The sequence below is a fragment of the Drosophila obscura genome, unplaced genomic scaffold, assembly GCF_018151105.1.
Source record: "Drosophila obscura isolate BZ-5 IFL unplaced genomic scaffold, ASM1815110v1 contig_9, whole genome shotgun sequence".
Classification (NCBI taxonomy): Eukaryota; Metazoa; Arthropoda; class Insecta; order Diptera; family Drosophilidae; genus Drosophila; species Drosophila obscura.
In genome coordinates this window covers 1395441-1423368 of record NW_024542883.1, presented here as the reverse complement: position 1 = coordinate 1423368, position 27928 = coordinate 1395441, and the positions used below count along the sequence as shown (strand labels likewise).

The window sequence follows — 27928 nt, the reverse complement described above, 5'->3', positions numbered from 1 at the left end:
GATTAACCCACTGCCAATACGGCAGCCCTATCACATGTAAATAACCCCTAGATATAAGGTCACACTGTAGAAATACCGAAGGTACGGTCTCATATAGACGCGAGGGCAAGGGAAAAGAGACATTGAAAGAGGAAAGACGTATCGGTCTTAATAAAGTTAAAGAAAAAGTGTATACTCGTGTTTTACTTCCACAATATTCTATGTTTGTTGAGAAGCGGTCTGGGACATTTTGGGAGGAAGATGTACCCGAAAACAACGAGTCGTTTTTTTAAGGAACGTTTTCTTTAGCCATAGCATTGTACACTTTGGGCTCTTTTTCTGTGTACAGAATAGTCGGAAGGCTGTCAGCCTAAAGCGAGTGCAATATCCTGCATGAGTTTTTCAGAGCATTCATAAAAGAATTCGCAGTCCATAAACCGAGTTTTTCTGCCTGAGACATTTCTGACATAGCAGATGTTTTGTTGTTGTTTTTACCATTTTCCTGTTTGTCATTGTTTACATTTTCGTAGTGAATTCTGATTTTTTGAGGTGAATGTCAAATATTTATGTTTGCATTTGACATGGAATGGTCCGTAATAGCCTTTTCACACTGACGACAATCCACCATCCATTTCTGCGATGGTCCGTAAGGTTTTTCCGTTCCGAAAATTTCCCAGTTATTCCACCATCCATCTGGGATATTCCTAATTTGCAAATGAAATATCTAAATAATGAAGACAAATAGAATATAATTAATGCATGACAATTATATGGATATTATAATATATAATATTATATTATATATGATAATATTATATATAAAACAAATATTGTTTTCAAAACATTTTTTCTTCACGAGGGTCGGCACGGGAGGCGTCGCCATCTGCTGCTGCTGATAGTCCGGCACATTACCTTGCGAGTAAAATATTGGGGAAGAGCGACCCCAGCCGAAGAAGTGCATTTTATTAACTTTAAACAAAACCAAGCATCTGTCTGGGCAGTGTGACCGTACGGAATGCAGTGTACACTTCTGGTCACACCACTGGCCGCTAGAAGAATATATGACATTTGTTTGCTCGCAAAAAGTTTTGGATCTGAGAACTAGGCTTAATACCGAAACAAATATCTACTTTGGTTTAGGTACTGGTCAAAAAAACCTAAAAGTGAATTTTATTATTTTTAAAGAAATGCGAAGATGTAAATTTTGTCCAAAAATTTTCATTTTTCGTTTTCCCTGTAGTAGTCATTTTTGTCACGCCAAGATACCTATTGTGGACACCCTGTTTTTTTTGTATTTAATGCGTGTATTTGGTTGAGAAACTTCAGATTATCGTTTTTTATGGTTATGTAATACAAATAAATAACATTAAGACCACTGTGCGTCTTCAACGACCTGACTATTACTTTTGGAAAAAAAATTCACCATTGCTTTTTTAAAGAATAAAGCAGCTAAGAAAGCTTCGAAACTAACAAATGTTCAGGCATCTGTTTCTGCACAGAAACATATCTGCAGCTAAGCGAACAAAGGCTCTTTCAGACGGCTTTTCCCCGTCAACGAGTTCAGACGTATTTTTGTATCGCTCCGCCGTGAAAATCAATTAATCGCGATTAATCATAAATTAATTCGCGAAAAAGAGCTCGGGGTAGGCATGGGTACTAGTGATCGTGCTGCCCATGAATACCATCCAATCGTGTAATAAAGATTAATAGAAATAATAGAAAAGAACAAATGTCAACGTATAAGAGCACCAGCTCGGTAAAGAGCACAACCACTCTAACCAAAGTCAAAATTAGCCCAGCCCGGCAACAACAACAAGACGAGCGTCGGCTCTCGCAAGCAAAAAACAACGCGTACTTCTCTATACGCTCGCCAAAGGCAGCAGTACCAACAAAAACTGCATCACTGCAAGTGAACGAGGAGAGAGCACGCTCTCTCTCCCCTGCATTGCAAAGTGGGTCATGGAGTGCTCAGTGTCCATCCCCAGACTCGTACTGCCTAACCAGCGATTTGCTAATATCGACAACAACTAGTACAATGCCCTCGCTCAAAACCGTGTCTTCGACCACAACAACGACAACAACCACTGCAATTGCTCAGCGCCCGATACTGTAGACCCACTGCGACAAGCCCCACCTCTCCCAACCAATAAGTTCAAAAAACGCTAACGGAGCGTTAATTCAGACTGGGCTCGATCGCTATGTGCAAATCAAAAGAAAATTGAACCCACAAACTGCTAAGAACAAGAATGCAGCTAAAATAAATAAAATAGCCGAGAACACTGTGCCACAGAAGGCACTAGCAAACAATAGATTTGCGATACTAAGTGTCCCAAATGAAGATGAGATCGCCCATACACCCAAAGCCAAAAATTGGAGACCGCCACCTATTTATGTTCGACAGGCAAATTGTGCTGAACTGGTCCAAAAAAAAAAAATAACTGATACAATTGGCGCATACACATTCTATGTCACTTCCATAAAAAGGGGTAACATAAATAAAACAAAAATACAAGTCAATGACGAACAAAACTATCGATCAGTTGCGAACTAACTCAAAAATGAAGAAATGATTTACTACACCTACCAACTTAAAAGGAGCAAAGGATTACAAGTGGTTATCAACGGAATCGAACCAACAGTCCCAATCAATGTGATAATAGATGGACTTAACGATAAGGGCTTCAAAGTCAAAATGGCTATGAACATAATAAATAGAAATAAAATTCCCCAGCCAATGTTCAAAGTAGAACTGAGACCTGAAAGTATACATATAAGTAAAAATGAAGTTCACCCAATATACAAGCTTCAATATCTACTGCACCGTAGGATCACCGTTGAGGAACCACACAAACGAAATGGACCGGTCCAATGCACAAATTGCCAGGAATATGGACACACGAAAACATATTGCACTCTACAGGCAGTCTGCGTTGCCTGTGGTGATGTTCATCTCACTGAGGCCTGCCCCGTAAATAAGGAGGACCCATCTGCCAAAAAAATGTAGCAATTGTAGGGGAAACCATACTGCCAACTATAGAGGTTGTCCTGTCTATAAAGAATTGAAAAATCGCCTAAACCAATAAATAACTGCAGCTCGAAACCCGGTTGTCCGACAAAACTTACCATATATACATCAACTACGACTCCAGGAGTTTCTTTTGCTCAGGAGTTAAGTTAACGCCTGCTAATCCATTCCAATTGCCTAGTGGAATTGAGTTAATGCTGGTAACTATAACAAACACAATAGTAGCAATACCACAAACGATGCAGGAGCCTATGCGCAACCAAAATCTCCTCCTGGAGCTCCTAAACAAACAGAAATCTGTTTAAATGGCCTGTCTAAATATATGTTTCTGGAATGCAAATGGCATTTCGCAGCACAAATGCGAGCTCTTATAGTTCCTAGCTCAACACGACATTGACGCCATGCTCATATCAGAGACTCACCTAAACAAATAAAAACTATTTTCACCTCGATGGCTATAACTTCTATGCGACAAATCATACCGATGGTAAGGCACATGGAGGTACTGGCGTTCTGATCAAGAATCGCATTAGGCATTATCCATTGCCTTCATTTGCTACACCTTATCTACAGGCAACAGCAATTCATATTGAAATTCAGAGCGGCTACCTAAACCTATCCGCAGTATACTGCCCACCACGCTTCTGCATTTCCGAAACAGAATTTGTGACATTCTTCGACCTACTAGGTGACCGATTTATAGCAGCTGGTGACTACAATGCCAATCACACCCATTGGGGATCTAGACTTACCAACCCGAAAGGAAGACAACTATATAACGCTATAATAACGCCACGAAACAAGCTAGACTTTATCTCTCCGCACAAGCCCACATATTGGCCCACAGATCCAAACAAGCAATCCGACTTGATTGATTTTGCAGTTACACGAAGGGTGCTGCAAGCTCAGATTAATGTAGATCACTTAACAGATCTATCATCGGATCACTCGCCCATTCTACTTCACCTTTACGACCATCCACAGCTTTCGGAACGCCCACACTTTCTAACTTCTAGTAAAACAGATTGGCTCAAATACAGGAAGTACATAAGCTCTCATATTGATAACTGCCCAAACATTAATTGTAAAGATGACATTGATAGGTCAGTCGAAGCATTAGTATCCTCAATGTCACTGGCAGTCGTATTTCAAGGCACATTGAAGTGCTGCTACGCGATAAATGATGGCTTCGCCGAGAGTGGCAAGCACACAGATCACCTGCCTCGAAAGCGCGGCTAAAAATAGCCAACCACCTACTACGCAGAGCCCTAGAAGATGAAAAAAACCGAGCTCAAATATCCTATATGGAGCAACTCTCCCCAACTAGCAAACGATTCCCACTGTGGAAAGCTAAATCAGGCGTTTGCGCACCAATCGAGAGTGAATCACTTTTGTGTACACAAACAGGAGAGTGGGCTCGCAGCAACAAAGAGAAGGCAAATACAGTTTATGTCCATCTAGAAAACGTCTTCAAACCACACCCAGCAACAAATAGCTTTGTGCTCCCACCAACCAATAACCCCGAAGCTACTCCGCCTATCATATTCCAATCAGGAGAAAAATCTCCTCAAAGAAAGCTCCGGGCCACGATTTCATCTCTCCTAAAATCATCATAGAATTGCCGAGCTGTGCAGTGTATTTCCTTACTGTGATATTCAACAGCATGATGAAATGGGGCTATTATTCTCAAGAATGGAGGAAATCAGTCATCACAATGATCCATAAAGCCGAAAAAGACAAGTCCAAGCCATCATCATATAGACCTATCAGCCTATCGAAGATATTTGAAAAGCTGCTCCTGGATTTCCCGAAAAACACGGAACCATTGAACAAGTAAACCGTATAACCTCTGAGATACGAAATGCATTTGAAAGACGGGAGTATTGCTCCGCTGTTTTTCTGGATGTCGCCCAGGCTTTCGACCGCATTTGGCGGATATATGCAAATGAGCAAAAGTGCAAGCATGTCACCTTTACGTTAAACAGACAAACTTGCCCTCCATTATGTCTGAACAATATCAACATTCAACAAACCACCGAAGTAACATACCTTGGTGTTCATCTGGATAGAAGAATGCTTACTTGGCGTAAACACATCGAAGCGAAGAGAAATCTACTTAAATTTAAAGCTAGTAATCTACATTGGCTAATAAACACACTTCACCACTAAAACTGGAGTACAAAGTAATTTTGTACAATGCAGTTATCAAACCCATCTGGACATACGGCTCCGAGCTATGGGAAAATGCTTGCGTTAGTAAGAACTATCACTGGGACACCATGGTACATACGGAATGAAAATATCCATAAAGACTTAAATGTAGGATTATTTAAAGATGAAATTGCCAAAGTGAAAGCAAAGTACCAGGCCAAGCTTAAAGCCCATCCTAATAGACTTGCGCAGTCTTTAACTTGGCACACTAGCCATACACGACTCCGGCGAATAGACGTACTCTAAGTAATTAAGTGTAATTAATTAAATAAATATATTAGACTAAGATTTGTATACTTGTCGTAAGTCTCTAATAGAAAGATTCGATAAATAAAATCCCGTAACATTAAAAATAATAAAAAAAAAAAACGATGATCTGGATTTTTCTATAATCTGTCTGCACCTTCTGCCGCAAACTCCATCGAATGCAATAAATGTATTCGTCAGGTGCATTTAAAGTGCGCTAGTATGCGTGCCAGTTTCTTCACTTGCAAGCATTGGGACTCTGATTCCGATGGTTAATGTTAAAAATTGTCATATTTTTTGTCTTTATGGCAGTAGGCTCTTAAAATAAATCAACTTTCAGTTTCTTGTTATTTGGGGTGATTTTCTTATATATTTTTTTAATTTTATATATATTATATTTTTTTCTTGAAAAATGTTTGCTCCCTTCATTTCCCTTCATTTTTTTGAATGAAGGAATAAATTTAGCTCCTTCACTGATAGGACGACACCATTTTTCCACAAGGAATCAAACCATTTTTTTCTGAAAGTTTTGGGGCTCAGACATTTTTTTATGGTATTGTTTTCCTATAGCAGAACATTTTTTTTAAGAAATTTTAAAAACTCGTATTTTTTATGCTCTTTTTAGAGGTAACGCTTCTTTTTTTCACATAACTCAAGATTCTTACATCTGCTTTCAAAGAACTTTGCTATTCTGAAAAGCTAATTGATGCAGTTAGATAATGGACCCAAGCTCTTTGTGGTTATAGTTTACCGACTGGGAAATCTTAAATATTTAATATTAAAAATATAAGAAAACGGTAAAAGTGATTTTCGGAGGATTTGTCAGCCACTTTTAGCTCCACTGTTTCTCCACAGATTTTAATGAACAATAACTCAAACGAAGACGAATGCAGCCGAAGCCACACACAAACAAAAAGATACAAGATTTTTTTTTCTACTTTTCCTCAGTTTTTAAAGTCAAAATTTCATAAAAAATATACCGCAAAAAAATCAACATTTGAAAGGTTTATATTTGCCAAACAGTAAGTTGAAATCTTCTTAGCTTTTCAGAATGGCAAAGTTCATTAAAACCAAATGTCAGACACTTAAGTTATGTTAAAAAAAGAAGCGCTACCTCTGAAAAAAGCTTAAAAAAAATACCAGTTTTCAAAAATTCTTCAATAAAAAAGTTCTGTCATAGAAAAAAAAAACATAGTTCTTAAAAAAAAACGAGAAGGAACGTGTGAGTCGCTTCTGGGGACGCGACTCTACTTATACCCGTACTCAGTCAGTAGATACATTTTTGAGCTTATGATTTTTAAGAATTTTAGAAAAAAAAAAAATTGTACATTTTACCGTTTTTTGCTACATCTGCTATCTACATCTACATATACAATGTATATTCTACATCTAACATGTAGATTGTACATGTTCCATTTCGATTCTACATCTCCTCCGCTAGGGGTTGCTCGCGCACTGAACGCGGTAGAATGTGCGAGCGAGAAGGAAAATGAGATGCGTTGTTGCAGGCGTGAGGGGGAGCGGAAGCAACTGAAAATTAATTTCTTCATTCTGGCTATAATTATGATCCGATCTGATTCAGATTCGGCAATCTGGTAGATATGGGCATTTTCTACGATACTGCGTTTTTAGTTTTATCATATCTTTAAAACTGTGCCTGCCACAGATTTTCGTCCTTTGTGTTGGCGGATGGGGGCGGGGCGAAATTTTGAAATACACTTGTAGCAGTGTGATATCACATGGTTTGGTTTCTCTAGCTCTTATAGTCTTTGAGATACAGGCGCTCATCAAGACGGACAGACGGACAGACGGACGGACAGACGGACATGGCTATATAGACTCGGCTATTGATGCTGATCAAGAATATATATACTTTATGGGGTCGGAAACGTTTCCTTCTCTGCGTTGCACACATCCACTTTTACCACAAATCTAATATACCCCTTAACTCTTTTTTGAGTACGGGTATAATTAAAGTCGCATTCTATCAAAAAAGTTGGTTTGGTTCCTTGAGAAAAAAAAAAGTTCGATTTTTTTCGAGTAGTGTAGTTAACTATTACCTCTAGCTTTAAATTTTGTTATATGTTTGTATAATATGCAATTGGTCAAAAGTTATGAGGCATAAACAAAACTATGTCCAAAACCAGGACCTCTCCCTTCTATATATTGGTAAATACATATATAAATATTGTGGCCAGGATGAGGATTGGTCACACGAAGCATAGCCCGCTAGCCTTGGTAAGCCTAATAAACTGGAGATTACCCGGCTTCCAGATTCCGCATACTTTTGACCGATCAGCCATGTATCTCTCGTCATATTACTTTGTCACATTGGATTTGGGGAATTTCTCTGAGAGTTTTCTTTTCTTCGCCCGATTACCATTTGCCAGTACCCGTGGCAGAGACAACGACCTCACGGGGTCGGCAAGTGATCGAATAGGTGACAGATAGATAAATATAAATTATTTTCATTGCAATATTTTCAATTTACAGAAAGGAAAATGCCAGTTTGTAAGCGACCTTTCCGTCGTTAATGTTTCTTCTTGGGCTATACTACCAGTTAATGATGAACCGGCAATTCAAGCTGCTGTAGCACATATCGGTCCTGTTGCCGTGTCAATAAATGCTACTCCAAGGACATTTCAATTATACAGGTATGATTTACAAATGTATTCGTCTTTTCCTCAGCACAGTACAGTCGCAAATTTTTCAACCTGGAGTGCTCAAATCTCCTAAACTATAATTATCTTGAAAATTCAATTTTTGAAAGCTCTGAAAAATTAGATGCTTATTTTAATTTTCACCTCTTTTTGGCTGAGCCAGTAGCATTTCAGAGCCTAAAATGTAGCACAAGGGAACAAGGTCTTTGTTTTTTTAGAACTGAATGTTGTTTTTAAGGTAATGGGGACTCTGAATCCAAATCTGTACTTGGTTTTTTCCTTTAACGTCGAGTGTTCGCGATACAATGTTATGTCAAAAATTATGGAAATTCCCTTACTTATAGAGGAATATACTTTACAGAAAAATCGAGATTAAAATTATATGGGTGGAAATATGAAGATCAAAAATACTTTACGTATCAGGAAAAGTGCAACTTCCTCAAACTAAGACACCACCATTGAAAAGCTTGCTCATCGGCACGAATCCAGATTTAAACATCTCTCTGAAGTCCAGTCGAAAATTAAATTCATGCTTCCAAATTACATCATTCGGATCAACAGAAATAGTAAACAATATGTACTGAAAAAAATGTTCAACCATAAAATTCTACATATAAAATTAAAGCACAAGCGTAGCACAGAGAAGGCTCATTGCTGCTAATGCCCAACGAAGCACATCAGTTTTTACAAATATACTTCATGGGTGGCGAGGACCGAAATCGCGCACTCGCCAATAGCGTAGATGCACGTTGCGGTTACTATAGCCTCATTTCGGCCATATACAGGCATATAGTTCGAAAACCGGACGAATTACTTAATCAGCACAGTGAATTATTGAAATTAGTCATCAAACAAAAATTGAAGTCATTAATGAGATTCATTATTCATGTATTCAGTTGAATGGCAAAAACTAGGATTACCTCACGCACACATTTTAATTTGGTTAGTCGAAAAAATACTCCCTGAGCAAATAGACAGTGTAATCTCCGCGCAAATTTCAGATCCGTCTACTGATCATGATTCATGGCCCATGCGGTGATGTAAATCGCTTATCGCCTTGCACAAAAGATGGAAAATTTACAAAGCGTTTTACAAAAGATTTCACCAATGAGACGAGCAAAAACCTCGATTGATATCCAATATATTAAAGAAGACATATTGATAATATTGGAAAAATCATTAATGATAAAATAACAACCAGATGAACCACGTAGACGTTGACATTGACAATCGATGGGTATATATTAGGTTGAGCCAAAAATTTTTTTTTGAAAATTAAACGGGACACCCCTTAATTTTGTTATCTTGAGTTTGATAGTAATATTAAAGTTTTATTTTTATTTTTTTTAAAATATATGAGAGCTTGCTACCGAATTTTACAAAAAATTAGTTGGATAGTTTGGTGAAATCTATAGCATATATATTGATACCATTAATATCGTCATTAATCAGTTATTTGGCAGTAAAAACCCTACACAACTTTTTGCGAACTAGTTAACTAAATATATCAACCTCAGCTGAACTTCTTGATTTTCACCAATCATTAATTTTTTAACAGTAACTAAAAAAAATAGAAATACCTTATTATCAATATGAACTTGTTTCCAAGTTTTAATATTATTTGAAAAAACCAAAAAGGTGGTAGCAACCCCCAAACATAAAACTAAAGATTTGAAATAAATTGTATAATTTTATTTACTAACAAAAACCAAAATTAAAGGGTGTTCGCTTGAAAAAAAATTTTTAATCAAATTTTGGCCCAGCCTAGTATATATGTATATTCTCCATATTCTCCTCTCCTGAGCAAAACTATCAATGCTCATGTTAATGTTGAATTCTTTTTTTTTATAGATTTGGGGCTTTAAACATGCTTATACCCTCTGCACACTGAGCCCATCCCGGGGGAATGGTGTAAACACCGATTTACACTGGCACCATCCACCTCCATGAAAAACAGCTGATGCACACAAATCGGTGCGGCGAAAATTTGTTTACTTCTATAATTTAAATGAATATTAATAATATTGCAATAGTAGTGAATGTAATCCAGCATCAAAATATATTTTTGCAAAATCTAATCATGTTGCTGGACATGAATGATGATAGCACTAGTCGACACTAGTTTTCCTCAAGGAACTAAACCAACTTTTTCTTAAAGATTTGGGGCTTAGAAATGGTTTGATGATATTTTTTTTTCTATGGCAGAACTTTTTTAGAAGAATTTTTTGAGTCTGGTATTTTTTTTAATCTTATTTCAGAGGTATCTTACGTCTGGCTGTTTGCTTTGTTCCCAATTGGCAGTTGGACTCGCAACCTTACAAAAGTTATTTTGTTGAGAAGCGGTTTGGGACATTTTGGGAGAGAGATGTACCCGAAAAAACGAGGCTATTTAAAGCTAATTTTTTATAGGCTTTTTTTCTGAGTACAGAATAGTCGGAAGGCTGTCAGCCAAAAGCGAGTGCAATAGTCTGCATGAGTTTTTCAGAGCATTTATAGAAGAATTCCCAGTCCACGAACCGAGTTTTTGTGCCTGAGATAATTCTGACATATCTGATGTTTTCTTGTTGTTTTTTACCATTTTCCTGTCTGTCATTGTTTACATTTTCGTAGTGAATTCCAATTATTTGTTGTGAATGTCAAAAATTTATGGTTCTATTTGACAATTATCGAAAAAATACCGCACAGAAACGTGCGAATTTGGAACATCCCATATGGATGGTGGAATAACTGTGAAATTTTCGGAACGGAAAAACCTTACTGACCATCTCCGAAATGGATGGTGGATTGTCGTCAGTGTGAAAAGGCTATTACGGACCATTCCATGTCAAATGCAAACATAAATATTTGACATTCACCTCAAAAAATCAGAATTCACTACGAAAATGTAAACAATGACAAACAGGAAAATGGTAAAAACAACAACAAAACATCTGCTATGTCAGAAATGTCTCAGGCAGAAAAACTCGGTTTATGGACTGCGAATTCTTTTATGAATGCTCTGAAAAACTCATGCAGGATATTGCACTCGCTTTAGGCTGACAGCCTTCCGACTATTCTGTACTCAGAAAAAGAGACCAAAGTGTACAATGCTATGGCTAAAGAAAACGTTCTTTAAAAAAACGACTCGTTGTTTTCGGGTACATCTTCCTCCCAAAATGTCCCAGACCGCTTCTCAACAAACATAGAATATTGTGGAAGTAAAACACGAGTATACACTTTTTCTTTAACTTTATTAAGACCGATACGTCTTTCCTCTTTCAATGTCTCTTTTCCCTTGCCCTCGCGTCTATATGAGACCGTACCTTCGGTATTTCTACAGTGTGACCTTATATCTAGGGGTTATTTACATGTGATAGGGCTGCCGTATTGGCAGTGGGTTAATCTACATAGGGTCTGATAGGGGTTATCCTACCACAACTCGGCCATCCTGACAGTTGGATCACCTGATTCACTTAGATATACGGGAGTTTTACAATGGTTTACAGTTCTGTCTTTTACTTAAGATATTAGAGTTTTTTTTTTTTTATATTAACATTTATTTTTGTTGCCTACCCAGTGTTTTATGGTTGAATACTCCAAACACCCTGATAAGGATTACGGGAAACTTGAAAACCTTCTACGTCTTTTAACAAAAACCTGTCATTTCTTAATACTTTTTCGATTACGTAAGGCCCTTTGTTTTTGGGAATTAATTTTTTAGATGCTCCTACTGTGCAATCAAAATTTTTTACCATCACATAGTCTCCTTCTTTATATTCTTTAGGTTTCTTTAAGCCCTTGTCGTGTTGCTTTTTGTTGTACGCTTGGGCTGTCTCCATTTTTTCGCCGCTTCCTCTCTTAATTCTGTTAAATCTTCGCTTTCTTGTACTTCATTTAACTGTTCTAGCTTTTCCTTTAATTCGTCTACTACTGTTCCTCTCTGTTCTATGCCAAATAATAGTTTACACGGAACTTGTTTTGTGCTCCGATGCTGCGTGTTATTTAATGCATGTTCTACTTTGTCTATCACTACATCCCAGTGAATACCTTTTTCTGGTTCTACTAGTTTCGCTAACATTGGTCCAATGCTTCTGTTGACTCTTTCCACCTGACCATTTGCTTGGGGCGATCCTGTTGCGATTTTAATATGTTTAATGTCAGTCTCTGTCATGAACTCATCGAACTCGTTTGATGTGAAACAGCTTCCTCGATCTGAAATTATGCATTTGGGTTTGCTGTATGCTCTAAAATAGTCTTTTAAAGAAACGATGACCTCCCGTGTATTCGTTGTTTTTGCTGCATATAAGCGCACAAACTTTGTAAAGGCGTCAATGACTACTAATATGTGCTTCTTTGATCTTCCTGAATCAACTGGACCGTAATGATCGATGTGGATTATTTCAAAAGGCTAATTTCCTTTTGGAAATTCGTTCGTTCTCTTTCGTAGTGACCAGACGTGTTTTTGATTTGCACTCCGCATTTTCCTTTTGTTTAACTTAAACAGCCGGTGTTTTTATCTATAATTTAACTCTCTAACTAACTTACATTAAAATCATACTTTTACCGCGGGTGCATGCCTGATAATTGTGTAAAAAAACAACTTATTTAATAAATTTTGTGCGTCGGTAGTCGTGTGTTTGTGTTGTTGCTTTTCGTAAGTACGCCCTCTCATTACATTTAGCTGCTCTTTGTCGTTGTTATTGCCATCTATCACTCTCTCTATCACCTAACTCTCAATAACTGTTCTTTCGCTCTCGCTCTTGGAACTTTTTGTGCAGTAACGCTCTCACCTATAAGCTGTTGCTGCAACCACTTCTCCTCTCTCATCTTTTACCGATTTCGCTTTAAGCGTTGCTCTAAGCATTTGCTCTGCACAGTGGTCTGATTGCTATTTGTTTTGAACTTTTTTTCCCCAAAGTAAAAAAAAATAAAAGACATAAATATGGAATTTTCTGTCGTCTGTGCCAAAAAAACCTGCAAGAAGCAGATCACCCATGACCAGCCCAATATTCCCTGCTGGCTTTGCGAAAGCGTAGTGCACGCAAAATGTGTAGGGATCTCGGGCCGTGTAGGAGACGCCATTTCCCAAGACAACGGCCTACATTATAGTTGTGAGGAATGCCGTGCTGTGGAAAACGACATGCGTTCGTTCATGAGGCAAGCGCGGAGTGGCTTCAAAGAGCTAATCGTAGGCTTTAAACAGCAATATGATCGGCTCTTGGCCATGAACACTCAGTTCAGCAGCTTGCAGCTGCTGGCTGAGTCTCCGAGGCGCAAGAAGTCGACTTCGCGGGACTTGCAAGTGCCGACTGCCTCATGTCCCCCGGCATCTGAAAAACTTACTCCGACCACTCCTTTAGTGCAGCAGTTGATTACGTTTGCTACTCCAAGGGCAACGATCGCTGCTGGTGATGCAGATTAGGGAGCCGAATGCGTCACTTCGGAGAGTATGCAGTTAGAAATGTCTGTAGAGTCCGTGTCCATCGAGTCCGCACCCAACCCCTTAACTATTCCCTCAGTTTCGCTCCCACCAGCTAATAGATGTCCAGGACCATCGGATACTGCCATCACAGGTACTAGGCCTGTGGTACCAAAACCACTGGTGGGAGTCCCACCAAAGCGACAAGTTTTTGTCTCGCGGCTAGCCCCTGACCTCACATCCAATGATGTGACCGCTTTTATACAAAGCAAAATAAAAGCCGTCGGCTTAAAGGTGGAAAAATTTAACTTTTCTTACGCCAGGGAGATATCTTCCTTCAAGATAAGCGTCTCGCCAACTCAATTTGAAACCATTTGTTCCGCCAAGTTTTGGCCGGAGCATTTGGTGGTTAAAGAGTTTAAGGCTAAGAAAAAGAATAGGCCCCCCATTACTCTTCCTAGCATTCAGACCAGTGCTTCGTTTTTTTATATGGCAGAAGAAATTTTTAATCTGGCGTTGTTAAGCTTTTTTCAGAGTTAACACTTCGTTTCGTCACATAACTTAATTATCTAACATTTGGTGGTAATGGACTTTGCCATTCTGAGAAGCATAGAAATGAAGCTATAAATAAAACCCCGAAACTTTCTGATTTCAGGTTACCTTTTTGGATATATTGTGCTTTCAAGTGCAAAAATTATTATTTTTGTGTTTTTTTTAGCGACCAGTGATGTGACCAGAGGTGTGCACTCATTTCGTACGGTTACACCGCTCAGACAGCTGCTTGCATAGTTCAAAGTAAAAAAAAGTATATGAATATTAATAATTTAGAAATGGTTGTGAATGTGATTCAGCAGCAAAATATATTCTTTCACAAGCTAATCACGCTGCTGGCCATGGGGAGAGGAGTTATTCGATTAATTAATTTGCAAAGCATTCATAAACGATTTCTCATATCTACAAACTAAACTCTTTCACTCCAGATTTTTTTGTGCCTTCATTGTTTTTTTTTTCATTTTCCTGTCAGTTCTGTTTACATTTTCGCAGTGAATTTCACTTTTGTGATGTCGATTACATTAGTCAACACGACATACCTCTGAAAAAACCAAGAAAAAATACCAGATTTTAAATATTCATTAAAAAAAAATTTTACCATAAAAAAAATAGAGTACTACAGAAATTTTTAAATCCCGAAATCTATCAGAAAAAGTCATTTGGTCTACAGCGGAGAGAAAAAATTCAATTTTGTTGAGTAGTGTTATTTATGGTTGGATTTGAAAATTACACTAGTCGATACGACATTTCCGCTGTGGCCTAAAATTACTTTTTCTGATAACTTTCGGGATTTTTAACGAATTATGTTTTTTTTTTTATGGTATAGTTTTTTTTAAAGAATTTTTTCAGAGGTAGTGCTTCTATTTTTCACATAACTTATGTATCTTATATATGTGTGCATAGAACTTTGCAGTTCTGAAAAGCTGATAGCTTTGCAGCTATAAATCCGACCCAGACACTTTTTAGTTGCAGCTGGAAGATATTAAGCTCCACAGCAGGAAGAAAAATGTTTATTTTTTCGAGTAGTGTTATCGAATAATTTTCGCATAGGAACGTGCGAACTAGGAGCATCGCAGATCGATGGTGAAATAACTTTAAAAAGCTTACGGACCATCCCAGAAATGGGTTATATCCTTCTTAAAAGTATAACATAGTGGAACTTCGTAGGCGCTTCGCTTAGCAGTTGACCTTTTAGTGTAGGCCGATCTATCTTCAACCTGTAATCCGTACGGTGCCCAAATTTAAAGCCCAAAGAAAAATTGTTTTTATTCTTTTTATGTTGTAAAAAACGACATCGGCATACATAAGTAGCATAGCAAGGTTCTGATCGAATGTTAATTACATGTACTCACTTCATATATGTTCAATTCATTTCTACAATTCCAAAAATTAAATGCTTTTATGCACTTCATTTCTATTTTTTCAGTGACGGTGTTTATGACGACGATTCATGTTTGTCTACATCTGTAAATCACGCAATGTTGGTAATTGGATTCGGAAAGGATTTTTGGATATTAAAGAATTGGTGGGGTGACCGTTGGGGTGAATCTGGATACATGAGATTGAAGAAAGGTATAAATTTATGCGGAATTGCAAATTACGCTGCATATGCAATTGTGTAAAACTGAAAATTAGAAAACCTATATTATTTTATATTTTATGAAGATCTAGTATTAAGTCAAATTTGAAACTAATGTAAGCATTTTGAGCTATTAAAAAATATGAAAAGTATTTTAATGTATTTGCTACCAATTTTTCTGTTAAGCAATAAAGCGTTTTTAATAGCTGTTGAATTTTTATATACATATAGTTTTCGGTACAGGTATAAAGACAGAGGGTTATGAAGATAAACTCCTGACTAAAGGCAGCGCCGACGGGCTAAATTGCCCGTGACCTATGCATAGGGTCTTCCCGAGAGCTAGAGAGTGTTATAGAACAGCTCGGCGTGGCTTCCGAGGGGGGTTCTCAGAGGGGCCTAGCTGAGGCCACCGGACGGGTCACAGGTTGCGGATAGCAAACGGCGTACCTTGGTAGGTAGGTCACTGGACATTGACTCAAAATCCACTTCCTCCAAACTGGTGTGTGCCACAACAAAATTTGATTTAAGCTACATCAATGAGTCCAACAGCCCTCGCAAGTAGTATTCCTCCATTTGGCGCATTTTTTCACTATCCATCTCTGTGCGTATGGACTCTAGCCGATCGAAAATAGCTCTAGCCTTCAGTCTCATGAAGGAAATACGAGATACAGGAACAGGGACTTGGGTGCTGGCTGCGTTCGCAATAAAACTTTCACCAGACGGAGCAGCGCCAAATGTCACAGAATCACTTTCATTGCCCATAGCAAACGATCCACTCATTCTACTATTCTTTCTCTTGCCCATGTTTTCGGTTATAGAAAACGGTTGACGCGGAGGGTGCTAGTCGATCACAATTAAATATGATTATGCAACGCGCGAGTTTAGACGAGTTCAAACGCCTATGCGTTCACTTTTTTGGCACTTGTTATATGCGATATGCAATCACCGGTAAAAGCAACGAAGCGACGACCGAAAAACCAACAATTATGCAAAAAAGAGAACGTTCGAGATGTACTCTGCATTCGAGTTCGAATTCCAGAGAGATATTACTGCAGCCTCTCACAAGAGCTGTCTGAAGCAAACGACCAAAGAGGAGGCGAAGAAAACTAACGGACCACGCTTAGAACTCTATGCAGCCATTCTCGACAGTGCGTTGTGCAGGCTGAAGCAGACGGTTAAAGAGAAAACGAAAACGAATAGCGGGCCGCTAGAACTGCTACGGTCGGCCACAACGACTTTTGGTTCGCTACGCGAATCCTTCAAAATTGGATTAATTGAAAGGTTTAAACACTTTTAGCGCACTGTAAGTTCACGGCGATCACGTCGGGCTCACCAAAATGTTGGAAGCTGACGAGCTTTTTCGGCAACTCTTACTCTACATTTACAAATAAGTTAATCCATTGGTAAATTTTACAAAGGTTTTTATTTCGCGATGGGTTACAAGGGATGAGGCCGTGGCCGTGAACTACGATTCGATGCGTTCGACAAATATTTTGGATTGCCGCTAGAACAGGGCGAAGCAATGCACTATAAGCAGTAATGATATATGTGTGTGGGTACGGGAACGTACAGAGAGAGCGATTTTCAGAATAAGAGATGATGTGTGACTATGTGATATCAATTTCTTAGGAAGTGATGACACACCGCTATTTGTGGCTAAAGCCATGGTTCGTTGGCTCTGTGTATATCAGTTTGATTATTCTTCCCGACCGGCGTGGATGCGCTGCCACTCCGCACTTTTGTGACGAGCCATGGCTAGAACCATGGTTCGTTACACCCCCCCTTTCTTCCGGGTGTGTGATGGAGAGATTATTGGCGTCGCCGGCGTTGCTTGGCGGGTGATGAGGTTCGTTTTTTTTCGGGTTCTCCTGTCCTTTGGCTTGTGCCGAGTCTTTGTATTCGTCGGTGTTAATCTCGTCACTTTATCGTGGCGTCGGTAACGTTATATTTTCTGCGGCTGCTGTGATCGTAGAACTTTTTCTGCTGTTCTGGGTGCTTTGTAGTTGGGTTCTGCTCGATTATCCCATATGACGATGGTTTTTTCGGCGACATCCCATGGAGATTAGCAAACTTGGGTAGGTCTTTGTCCAGGCTTGCTCGAATCTGCGGTACTATGTCGGGTGGCCAAGAATCCGTGGGCAGTTCTGGGTCGTCTTCGGTGGGATCGGTGGCTTCAGAGTCAAATGGCTGGCTGGGGTCTTCTTATAGGAGGGTTGTGTCGAAGGCGCTGGGCGTTTCGATCCTCCGTTGGTAGTCGCTTATGTGGCTGACGATCGGGGTGGCGTTGGCCGTTGGTAGATATGTTTCATATCTCTGATGCAATACTTGGGTGGTATTGGCGGTTGTTTGGCGCATGAACAGGTGAGTCTCGGTGACACTTCTTGTGTCGGACCAACAGTTCGGGCGACGAAAATCTCGGACCTGGCTCTAGTCATGGCTCGGTGCATGGCGCTAGCAGTCAAGTCGGTACGCAGAAGGTACTCCATTGTGTTGGCGAGGATCGGTGTGGCGTCGGACGTGGGTACGACAGAGCGTCGGTCGGTGTATCGTGGGGTCATCGTCCTGGTTTCCGGGCCCGCGTTCAGGGGCTCTGTGGATGTCAGTTCAAGTTTGGGCCCCGTCCAGCTTTCGGTTAGCGTGGCTGTTTCCCGTATTGCTGGGCTGTCGGATGGTGGGTGCCGTTGTCCTTGTTCGATGCTGGTGGTCGGCTTTGAGGGTGTCGGTGTGTTCAATTCTTCCGTTGCGGATTCTGTTGCTTGTCTTGGACCTGGACTTCCTGTGTCGAGCGCCGGGTTCAAGTGTGTAAGGACGTTCTATGTTAGTCGTAGAAAAAAGCTTGGTGTGATTTTTATGCACAACCTGATCAAGGGTGACGTAGATAGCCCTGACTTGTTGAGCCGCATAAACTTTACGATTCCTATTAGATCTACTAGAAACTTCATTCCTTTGTTCCTTCCGCTTTGTAGATCGAATTATTCCCTTGCACGAACCATTAAGGGTCCTTTGCTCGGACTTCAATTCCCTCTACCACATAATATCCACTACTAATTCCCTTCCTCTTCTTAAATCACTAATACTAACATACTTTTCCCGTAATTAGTTCTATTTCTTAGCTATCTTTGCATGTTTAGCTCTTTGAGTTGTGTTTAGCTCTAATTTTCCTCGAATTTTAGTCTAACCCCTATCTTTCCTGCGTGCTCGCGATCGGTTCGGTAACACGCGTCGCGCGTCATGCGGCAGCGCCCCTTGGTCGGTTGGGCGGGGTTTCTGCCTGGGTTCCGCGCGTAACAGGCTTCGGCTTGGTGTAGCATTGGCCACTTGATGGTGCAGTCATTGCATATCAACGTCCAGAGAGGCTGGGATAGGCGTCAGTCTGTCCAGGGTCCTGAATTACAAGTTATTTATAATTCGCAAGACTATATTTGGAAAAACCAGAAACTCGGCCAGCAACTGAAATAGAATGGTTAGCGGAATCACAACACTTTTTTGTTTCTTTGAAGTTTTAATTGGTTTCTTTATTATTTCGTGTTCTTATGTTACTCGGTGGGGGTTTGACGGATTGTCCGCGACGTGTATGTTCTCCCGATCGACTGCCGATTGACTATGGCTGATGGACTGCCTATCGACTTGAAAACGAACGCGAAAATTAACTGCCGATTGGCGAACTCCAAGTGAACTCCTAGCAAACTGCAAACGAACTCCCTTAGTACAGGGAGAATTCAGATATATATAGCGTTTTCCTATTCTTAATAGCATGGGACGAAGCATGGGTTCCAATTTTGTTTCGTATTCGTTGCGATTTGTTTGGGTGTAAAGTGCTGCGTTGGGTTATTGGGTGCCGTGTGCGTTGTGGTAGGTCGTGGACGTGGGTTCGTTGCGATTTGTTGGGGTTTCTGGAATCGGGATTCGGCGTCTTGTACGTGGATGGTAGTAAGCACGGGTTCAGTGGGCATAGGGCGTTCCCGGCTGATCCCGTGTCAGTTGGGGACGCATGTCGTTTCCCGACGTGTTTTGGCGGCAGCAATTGACGGTCCGTGTGCCGCGTTTATCACATTCCCAGCAGAATAGGATCGAAGGCTTATGGCAGTCGTATGCCGCATGCCCCGCTTCACCACACTGGCGACAGGCTGCGCGTGGGTTTATGATGGGGGTCGTGATCATGCGATGTGCTACATCGGGATTCGCCGCACTGTATGGATCCGGCGCATCCGGCGTGGTGCATGAGTAGCCGTATCTCGATGAGGTAATCCTTGAACAATTCACCTACCGCTTGCTTGCGGGCCCGGATCTGGTCTTCCAATTGTTCAAAATACCGTGGCGGCAAGAAGAACGTCAAGAATTCTTGGCGAAAATAGGCCCATAAGATGCCTTGCAGTTTTCTGGTGCGGTACCAGTGCCTGGCCCGATCGTTGAGAAGTACTGTCATGGCCCGAGGCAGCTGATTTGTGCCTACTCCATACCACAGCGCACGTTCTTCAAGTAGTTCCAGAAATGCGAGTGGGTCGTCCTGTCCGTCGAACCTGATTCCCCATTTCCGAATCTGTGTGGTGTCGTCCACCTATGGAAGGGTCCATGGCTGGCACGATCCTCTGTGTGGGCGAGCGGCTGGTCTCCGTAACTGGAGGTCTGGGCAAATAGGCTGGCGTTACGATGCGTGGTGGGCCAGGTGTGCTGTATGCGGCCACGATGGGGACTTGTAACCCGGCTTTTGGGTCGGTTTTCCGCTGGTCAGATGGCCCAGGAGTGGTGGGCATGCGGTGGTTGGTGGTGGTTGGCGTATTGCCGTTCAAGGTCTCCCAGTGGAACCCAGGCGTACTGCGAGAGTGTTCCGGCGACTAATGCGGCGAATCTCTTTCGTCGTTCCTTCGTTGCCAAATCTGAATTCCTCGGCAAGGACTTCCAGCTCGTCCCGACGGAGTTTGTAGATCCAGCTGGTATGGTGTCCCTTATAGCATATTCCCACAGGCCACCATCCACCATCCATTTCGGGGATGGTCCGTAAAGTTTTGCCGTTCCGAAAATTTCCCAGTTATTCCACCATCCATCTGGGATGGGATCTGGGCTAAGCAACGGATACAAAAGGGACGGCTGTACTTCGCGCAGATGCCGCAGATGAAGGTATCGACGGAAGGATTTGCCAACAAGGTGGAGGAGAGTCTCGCCACCAAAACGCAACGCTCGACCGAGAGTGCCATCAAGGACACTCCGGTGAGCAAGCGGCAACGCGGGCCCAAGGTGGCAGGCCCCACACCCAAACAGGCGAAGAGACCCCAAAAAGCGAAGGTCAGTGAGGTGACCAATCGACACCTAACAAAGGCAAAGGTACTCTTCCCCATCGTAATCCAAGGGGACCGTGCGCTGAGGCTGCTACAGCGGCAGAACCCTGATGTGCCAACGGCGAAATGGAGGATTTTGCATATCGGGAGCCCACTACCCAATGAGGGGGTCAGAGTGCGATCATCCAGATCAGCAAGGAGGCAGAGGACCTGCTGTACGCAAGATTCGGGAAGATGGCGTGGGGGATGGGCAGTGTGTACCTGCGGGTGAAAAAGCGCCACCCCGAGGATAAAGATGCGCACACTCTGCAGGCGGGCGAGGTGGAGGAGGACCTTGGTCTGGACACCATCGTGGAGGCTGCACAGGGTCTTGGGCAGGACTCGGAGGAGGAGGAGGAGGACGGTGACCTGACGGTAGTACTCAACCCGTCCAGTGGAGCTGAGCCAGACGCACATGGTGAGTGTGCTGCAGCTCAACCTTCACAAAAGTAAGATAGCGTCGGCGAAGCTCCTCTTTGCCATGGAGCAAGGGCCAGCCGACATAGCCTTAGTCCAGGAGCCATGGGTTTCATCAGGCACTGCTGGGGCCGGACTAAAGTCCTCAAATTTTAACGTTTTCTATCCACCATCGGTAAGCAGGAACAGAACCGCCGTACTCGTACGAAAGGGAATCCATGCTCGCCTCATGTCTCATTACAGCACTGACGATCTGACCGTGGTGATGCTAGAAAGCAAGGCAAAGCGCCTGATGGTAGCCTCCTGCTACATGGCTCACGACAGGCCAGCTCCACCTGAAGAGTTGAGGCATCTAGTGGCGGAAGCTAGCCCGAAAGACCAGCAACTTCTCGTCGGTACGGACGCAAACGCACATCACAACGTGTGGGGAAACCCCGACATCAACGATAGAGGTGAGTCACTCCTAGACTTCATACTATCAACTAACCTAGAAGTAGCAAACGTTGTAGGTCCCACCTCTTCAAACGTGATAGATTTAACACTCGTAGCAGGAACAAGTACTTTGGTATCTGGCTGGAGAGTCCTTGAAAAAAAATTCTTCTCAGAGGTTATTCAGTTTAAGTGCGAATTTAAACACTCTCCGAAGATAACTGTCTACAACGCTACAACGCATCAGGACCTAGCAACAGAGGTACAGCTCCGCCAACGGGTCTCATATCGTCTATGAGAATCCACTGGGCTATAGACTCCTTTGTGGGTACGAAAACGGAAAAAGTAGGACTCAATATCAACGCGGACAAGACGGACCTCATCCTTTTTACCAAGAGATACAAGGTAACGGCATGGATCCCCCCGAAAATTGAAAAAAACAGGCTGACCCCGAACACACAAGTCAAATACCTCGGCATAGTACTGGTCAGCAAGCTGGCATGGAGGCCCAATGTAGTGGAAAGGGTGAAGAAGGCCACCATTGCGCTATATGCATCCAAGAAGATGCTCAGCAGTACATGGGGCCTGTCACCTGCTCTAATGAACTGGATCTACATCTCGGTGGTGCGACCGACTCTGCTGTATGGGGTCTTAGTGTGGTGGCAGGCTACAAAAAAGAAAACCTACAACAAGCTAATGGATAGAACTCAGCGGCAGGCACTGCTCTGCATCACTGGGGCGCTGAGGTCAACCCCAACAAAATTACTCGAAACCATAATCGGAATTTGACCCCCTGGACATCCACGCTCAACTGACTGCAGGTAAGGCAGCACAACGCCTAGTCGTAGCAGGCAATATGTCGCTGCAAAGATTCGGGCACAGTTCAATTGGCCGAGACATGACCAGTATATCTGACTACATGATCCCCCAAACTTGCCTGGACGCAAACACAACCTCATTTACGGGACACGACGACTGGAGATGGGATCGGGACCAGACTCAACACCTCAACATCTACACCGACGGCTCCAAGATGGAAAGAGGAGTAGGAGCGGGCATATACTGTACAGGCCCTTAGATAAGGCTTTCCTATAAGCTACCGGGCCAATGCAGCATATTCCAGGCGGAAGTCTACGCCTGGAACCCTCGAACCTGTTCGTGGACAGCCAGGCGGCGATAAGATCCATGCAGTCGTCAGCGGTCAGTTCCAGAAACGTCCTGGCGAGCAGGGAAGCATTAGACTACCTAGGCACGACAATGTCAGTGCGGATCTATTGGGTTCCCAGCCACCAGGGCATCGAAGGTAACAAGACAGAGGATTTATTGGCTAAGGAAGGCGTCGGGTTGGGCATTGACAGAACCGAGAACGTGCCTGTCTCCCTTAGAACGCTACAAAGCGCTCTGGAGAAATGAGCGGACAAGAAGGGCAGAAGCCAGTGGAAGAGTACCACCACCTGCAGAATCTCGAGAACCATGTGCAAGGAGCGCAATGGTAAACTTAGCCACTACTTACTGCACCTTCCACGGAAGGACTGCAGAATGCTAGTGGGAATACTCACAGGACACTGTCTAACTGCAGCACACGCAGTTAAACTAGGCATCACCAACAGTGGTAACTGCAGGAAATGCGATGAAGAAGGGGCTATCGAAACCCTGGAACACCTCATATGCAGCTAACCGGCGCTATCAAGGGCAAGAAGAAAATACCTGGGTACCCCGGTGATGGCATCACTGGAAGAGGCCTCTATAAGGACACCAGGGAAACTTCTTGCCTTCGCGAAAAACACCTCGATCCTCAAGGACTTTGACACCTCACAACAATGAAGAAGGTGCATACACTCCCCATCCGGACAACTAAGGGCCATATCGGCCTATGCGTGGCCCCATGAGGGCCGTCCGGGTCAACCTAACCTAACCTAATATCATTAATACTACATAACAATACAGCAAACAAGAGAACAGCTGGTGGCAGGTTGAAGTGGTCTGCCGAGATGGAGAACCTGCTTATAGATGTCTGGCAGGAGAAGATCGACGATATTCGTGGACCACGGAAGAATTCCCACATATATATTGCCCATTCCATGAAGGAGGCTGGGCTCGACATGGAGTGGCCAGAAGATCGAAGCAAGATCGAAAATCTGACGAAAAAATACAAGTATGTAAATATTTATTTATATTGAAAACAAAAAATGGTCAAGAGTACTAATTTTCATACTTTGCAGGACGGAAAAAAATATAATTGGACCAAGCGGGGGTGCTCCATCGGGATGGCAGCTAAACTCGTTCCTTGGATCATTTCGTATAAACAATGTTGACCAAAATACATTAGACAACCACAGTAAGTTAAATAAATTGTGTGTTCTTCCAAAAATATATTAATAAAGACGTTGATTTGCAGACATCGACGAATACTTTTTGGAGTCTGTCGAGGTGGACCCTAACGGCTCAAACTGCGCCAGTGCGCCCCCGACCAAGCGCGCAAAACAGGACGCCCAGACAGAGCTTCTGAGCATTGCACGGGAAAGGCTGGACATACAAAAAGCCCAGCAAAAAACAAACGACACACGGACAGAAATACTCCAGCAAATGGCGAGCAGCAACGATACATTTCAAAGTGAACTGCTGCAATTTCTTCGAGAGTCCAAGGCCAACAATAATTAATTCCTAATATATTTATTGCTACTTATAATGAAAATTTACATAAGAAACAAAAATATAAACATGTAGTTTTAAAAATTTGATTAATTGTTTCGACTTAAGCAATTTGTTGCAATGGCTGATCTTACTCGCTCTGCAGACTGATTAAAATCCGCAGAACTGTTACTTGTATCTGGTTGTTCCTGTAGCTCATTTGTATTCGTAGACCAATTGTCATTAATTGAACTGTTGTGCACATTCAAAATGGTGCTATTATTTTTGGTGTGGCTATCCAAACCTTTGCCAATGAATCGAAATCTGGCCTTCAAGTGGCCAAACGCGTTTTCTACTACTCTCCTAGCTTTGGACAGGTTATAATTAAACGTGCGCTGTTCCTCAGAAGCAGCTAAGGAAAATGGGTATGGCTTCATTAGTTTTTTAGAGAACCCCGATCAACATTACTGGAACCTGCACTCCGCAAATTTCCTTCGATTTTTCATCGAGCAATGCGCAAGCTTCGACCCGTTGTGCAAGGCTCGACTTAGTAGTAGAGTCGTTGCATCTTCCCACAGAGCCGATGTTCACATAAGTTAATCTATATCTGAAGTAAGTTGAAATGAAATACATTTAGAAGACTATAATCCACTTAATAAATACATCTTTATACTTACCTATAATCCACAAGGGCAAATAACACCGTTGAGTACCATCCCTTATAATTATGGTGGTCGACTGCCTCATCTGCTGGTGGCTTTATTTTAATATGACATCCATCTGGAATACATACACATTAAGTGTATATGAAAATGTTTGTAAATTTTTTTATTGATTTCTTACCAATGGCACCTAGGCACTGAGGAAAACCAATTTCTTCAAAGCCCTGGACACACTCATCAATTTTTTCTGATGTTAGTTGGGGGACAAATACTCGTCCGCAAACTGATTAATTAGAGCTCCGCAAAATTCATGAAGAATTTTGCACACCATGTTGGATGAAACTCCGAACAGCCTACCAACTACTCGGTATTCAGAAGAAGATCCCAATGTGTATAAGGCAATTGCAATACGTTTTTCCAACGGAATTGCATTACGCCAGTTGGTGTCTTTTTTCGGAAGAATTTCAAGCCGGCTGACCAATAAACAGAAAGTGGGCTTCTCCATTCTGAAGCTTTCTTTCAAGAACTGTTATCCAGAACATCCTTCTCCCAAAAAGTCCCATACCGCTTCTAAAACACATAAGATATACTTGTACATACAATTTAGGATTGGATTACAATTATTACTTACAACCATCCACACCCTTCTTGACATTTTTGTATTAAACAAATTCAGCATTGCAATGAACTCTTCCTCCTCGAATTCATCTATATTGCTTTGCTTTCTGTCCAACGCCACTAACAATTTTTGCAACAACATTTTCTGTTGTTGAACCACGGCTAAAACAATTGTCAAATAGTCTATATTAAATTATTATAAAGTCACAATCAAGAGCACAGCTGTCAGCTGTTTTCCATTGGATGGTGGATGGTGCCAGTGGGAATCGGAGCTTCACATTTGTCAAAAATTCCCACCGTTCCTCATAGATGTGCTGTGTGGGAAAAGGCTATTAGGGAAAAATTCGTCGGGTTTTCCGTCTTGGTGAGCTTCAATGGTGTACTTCTGCGCTTAGTGGCACTGACTTACGTTTGGTTTGGTGGTACATCTGTTCGCTAGCACTTTCGTTCGACACTCGTAGGTTTGGCACTGCGGCACTACTTGTTCGCGACCAGATTTTGCGGGGGCGCGGGTTTGTGCTTGACGGGTATTTGTCCTCACTAGCCTAGTCTCTTTCGGTGGCCGTGGGTCTTTACACCACAAAGCTCCGTGTTAAGGTGTTCTCAAAGTTTCCATAAATTCGCCTTAAAGTTACCAAAAGTCCCTGCTCGGGCGCCACATGTAAGTTACCTATTTCAGGCTGGGATATGCATCAGCCTGTCCAGGGTCCTCTACAAGAAATTTGTAGATCTGCTGGAACTTAAGGTTTCGGGGCTGGCCTGGAAGTGACCGAAAGAGCAGTAGACAAGGTGGAAAAATTTATGACGCGAAGTCTTCCGTTGCTTTGGTTATTATTAATGCCTTTATTCGTTTTACTTGTTTACAATTCGAGACTTGCTGGTCTTGCTAGTTGTGCTGTGGGTTGGTGTACTGCCTGGTGCAGTGTCTTGCTTTCGGGCTGATGGACTGCCTAGTGCAGTGTCTTGGGTTTGGGCTGATGGACTGCCTGCTTCTTTGGCCGAGCTTGGGCTTTTTAAGCAGGTGGCGATTGCACCTGTCTTTGACCCGGAAATAATTACTTATTGCTAACTTATGATTATTGGGTGACAATAATTGTTGGGCGTGGTAAGTGGGTCGAAGCTTGGTGCTTCGTTAACAATTGGCTAGTGGGTCAGAGGTGTTGAGGAAGTATTTTGCTGCGACTGCAGTTTGGGATTGGGTTTAGGATTGGTTTTTGTTAACTCCGCATCGCGGAAGGTGATAGCTGAATTTGGGTCGATAATTTGAGGCCAAGTGGTTGCGAAATATCGCAAAGAAGTGGGTGACTGAGATTTTAGTGCTGTCTTCGCTGATTGCGAAATAATGCAAGAGGTGGGTTGTTTAAAATTGATGTGTGGACAAGAATGGGTAGAGTTGTTGATCGAGAGTTCTTAATTTTAGTAATTGCGTGCGTTGCTTAAGACTATTTTATTTCCCGGAGGTGCTGACACACCGCTATTTGTGGCTAGAGCCATGGTTCGTTGGCTCTGTGTATATTTGATTGTTAATTCGTCCCGACCGGCGTGGATGCGTATTGTAATGTAGTAAAAATTTCCGTACTGATCCCAAAAAATTCTTTTCGTTCGTCAACTCAAAACGTAAGTCTAACGCGTTTCCCGCTTCTCTTCATTAGCTGCATAAAACAGAAACGTCAGCTCAAGGTATTGCAAATTTATTCGCCGCCTTCGTTTAATTGACGTATACATCTCACACCTACTACTAATCCACCCCTTATCCCTACCATCTTCCTTATATTAACAACGTAGCTCTTCCCTTATTTGAAAAAGGCGCAGTTTTTGAAGGATTGTCATCGATTGACATCTGTTTCTCTGCAGGATCTGATAAAGTTCCGATCTGCATTTAAAGTATTGCGCTCGAGCCCTATGACAACCTTTGACCTTCCTGTTTAATTTGTCTCTTGAACGTTCTTGCCTCCCCGTTATTTGGAACGAATCCTACCTTATTCCTTTTCACAAAAAAGGGTCTAGATCTAACGTTAAAAACTTCTGCGGTATTGCTAAACTTTCTGCTATTCCAAAGCTGCTAGATCACCTTGTTACTCGTTAATTGCAACACGCAACATGGTTTTTTTAGTCATCGATCAACATCGCCTAACCTTATAGAGTTCTCGTCTCTAATCAACCGAGGCTTTCAAAGCTTTGTTGCAAACTGACGTAATTTTTACAG

General features: G+C 41.9%; 2 protein-coding genes and 1 long non-coding RNA gene across 5 annotated transcripts in view; 2 read left to right on the top strand and 1 right to left on the bottom strand.

Annotated features, from left to right (window-relative positions):
• LOC111080116 (procathepsin L) overlaps positions 1–15840 on the top strand; it is a 42490-nt gene extending 26650 nt beyond the window's left edge. The window contains exons 4-5 of one of the 3 annotated variants that reach the window (XM_022375570.2): positions 7955–8115; positions 15498–15840. In XM_022375570.2, the coding sequence (XP_022231262.2) occupies positions 7955–8115; positions 15498–15693 (357 nt within the window). In that variant the 3' untranslated portion in view covers positions 15694–15840. Of the gene's footprint in view, positions 1–7954; positions 8116–9972; positions 10060–15497 lie in introns of those variants that run through there. The other 2 variants (XM_022375572.2, XM_022375573.2) reach the window with 2 other exon arrangements.
• Positions 15841–22992: 7152 nt separating this feature from the next.
• LOC111080119 lies at positions 22993–24534 on the top strand. The gene is made up of 3 exons (XM_022375576.2): positions 22993–23966; positions 24034–24149; positions 24210–24534. Exons 1-3 carry the CDS (start codon positions 23803–23805, stop codon positions 24470–24472), a joined length of 543 nt encoding a protein of 180 aa, XP_022231268.2. The 5' UTR covers positions 22993–23802; the 3' UTR covers positions 24473–24534.
• Positions 24486–25667, bottom strand: LOC111080120. Its single transcript, XR_002608442.2, has 3 exons — positions 25286–25667; positions 25120–25222; positions 24486–25049 (listed from the first exon to the last, which is right to left on the bottom strand). It is a non-coding gene; the product is annotated as an uncharacterized LOC111080120 (long non-coding RNA).
• Between the last annotated feature and the right edge of the window lie 2261 nt (positions 25668–27928).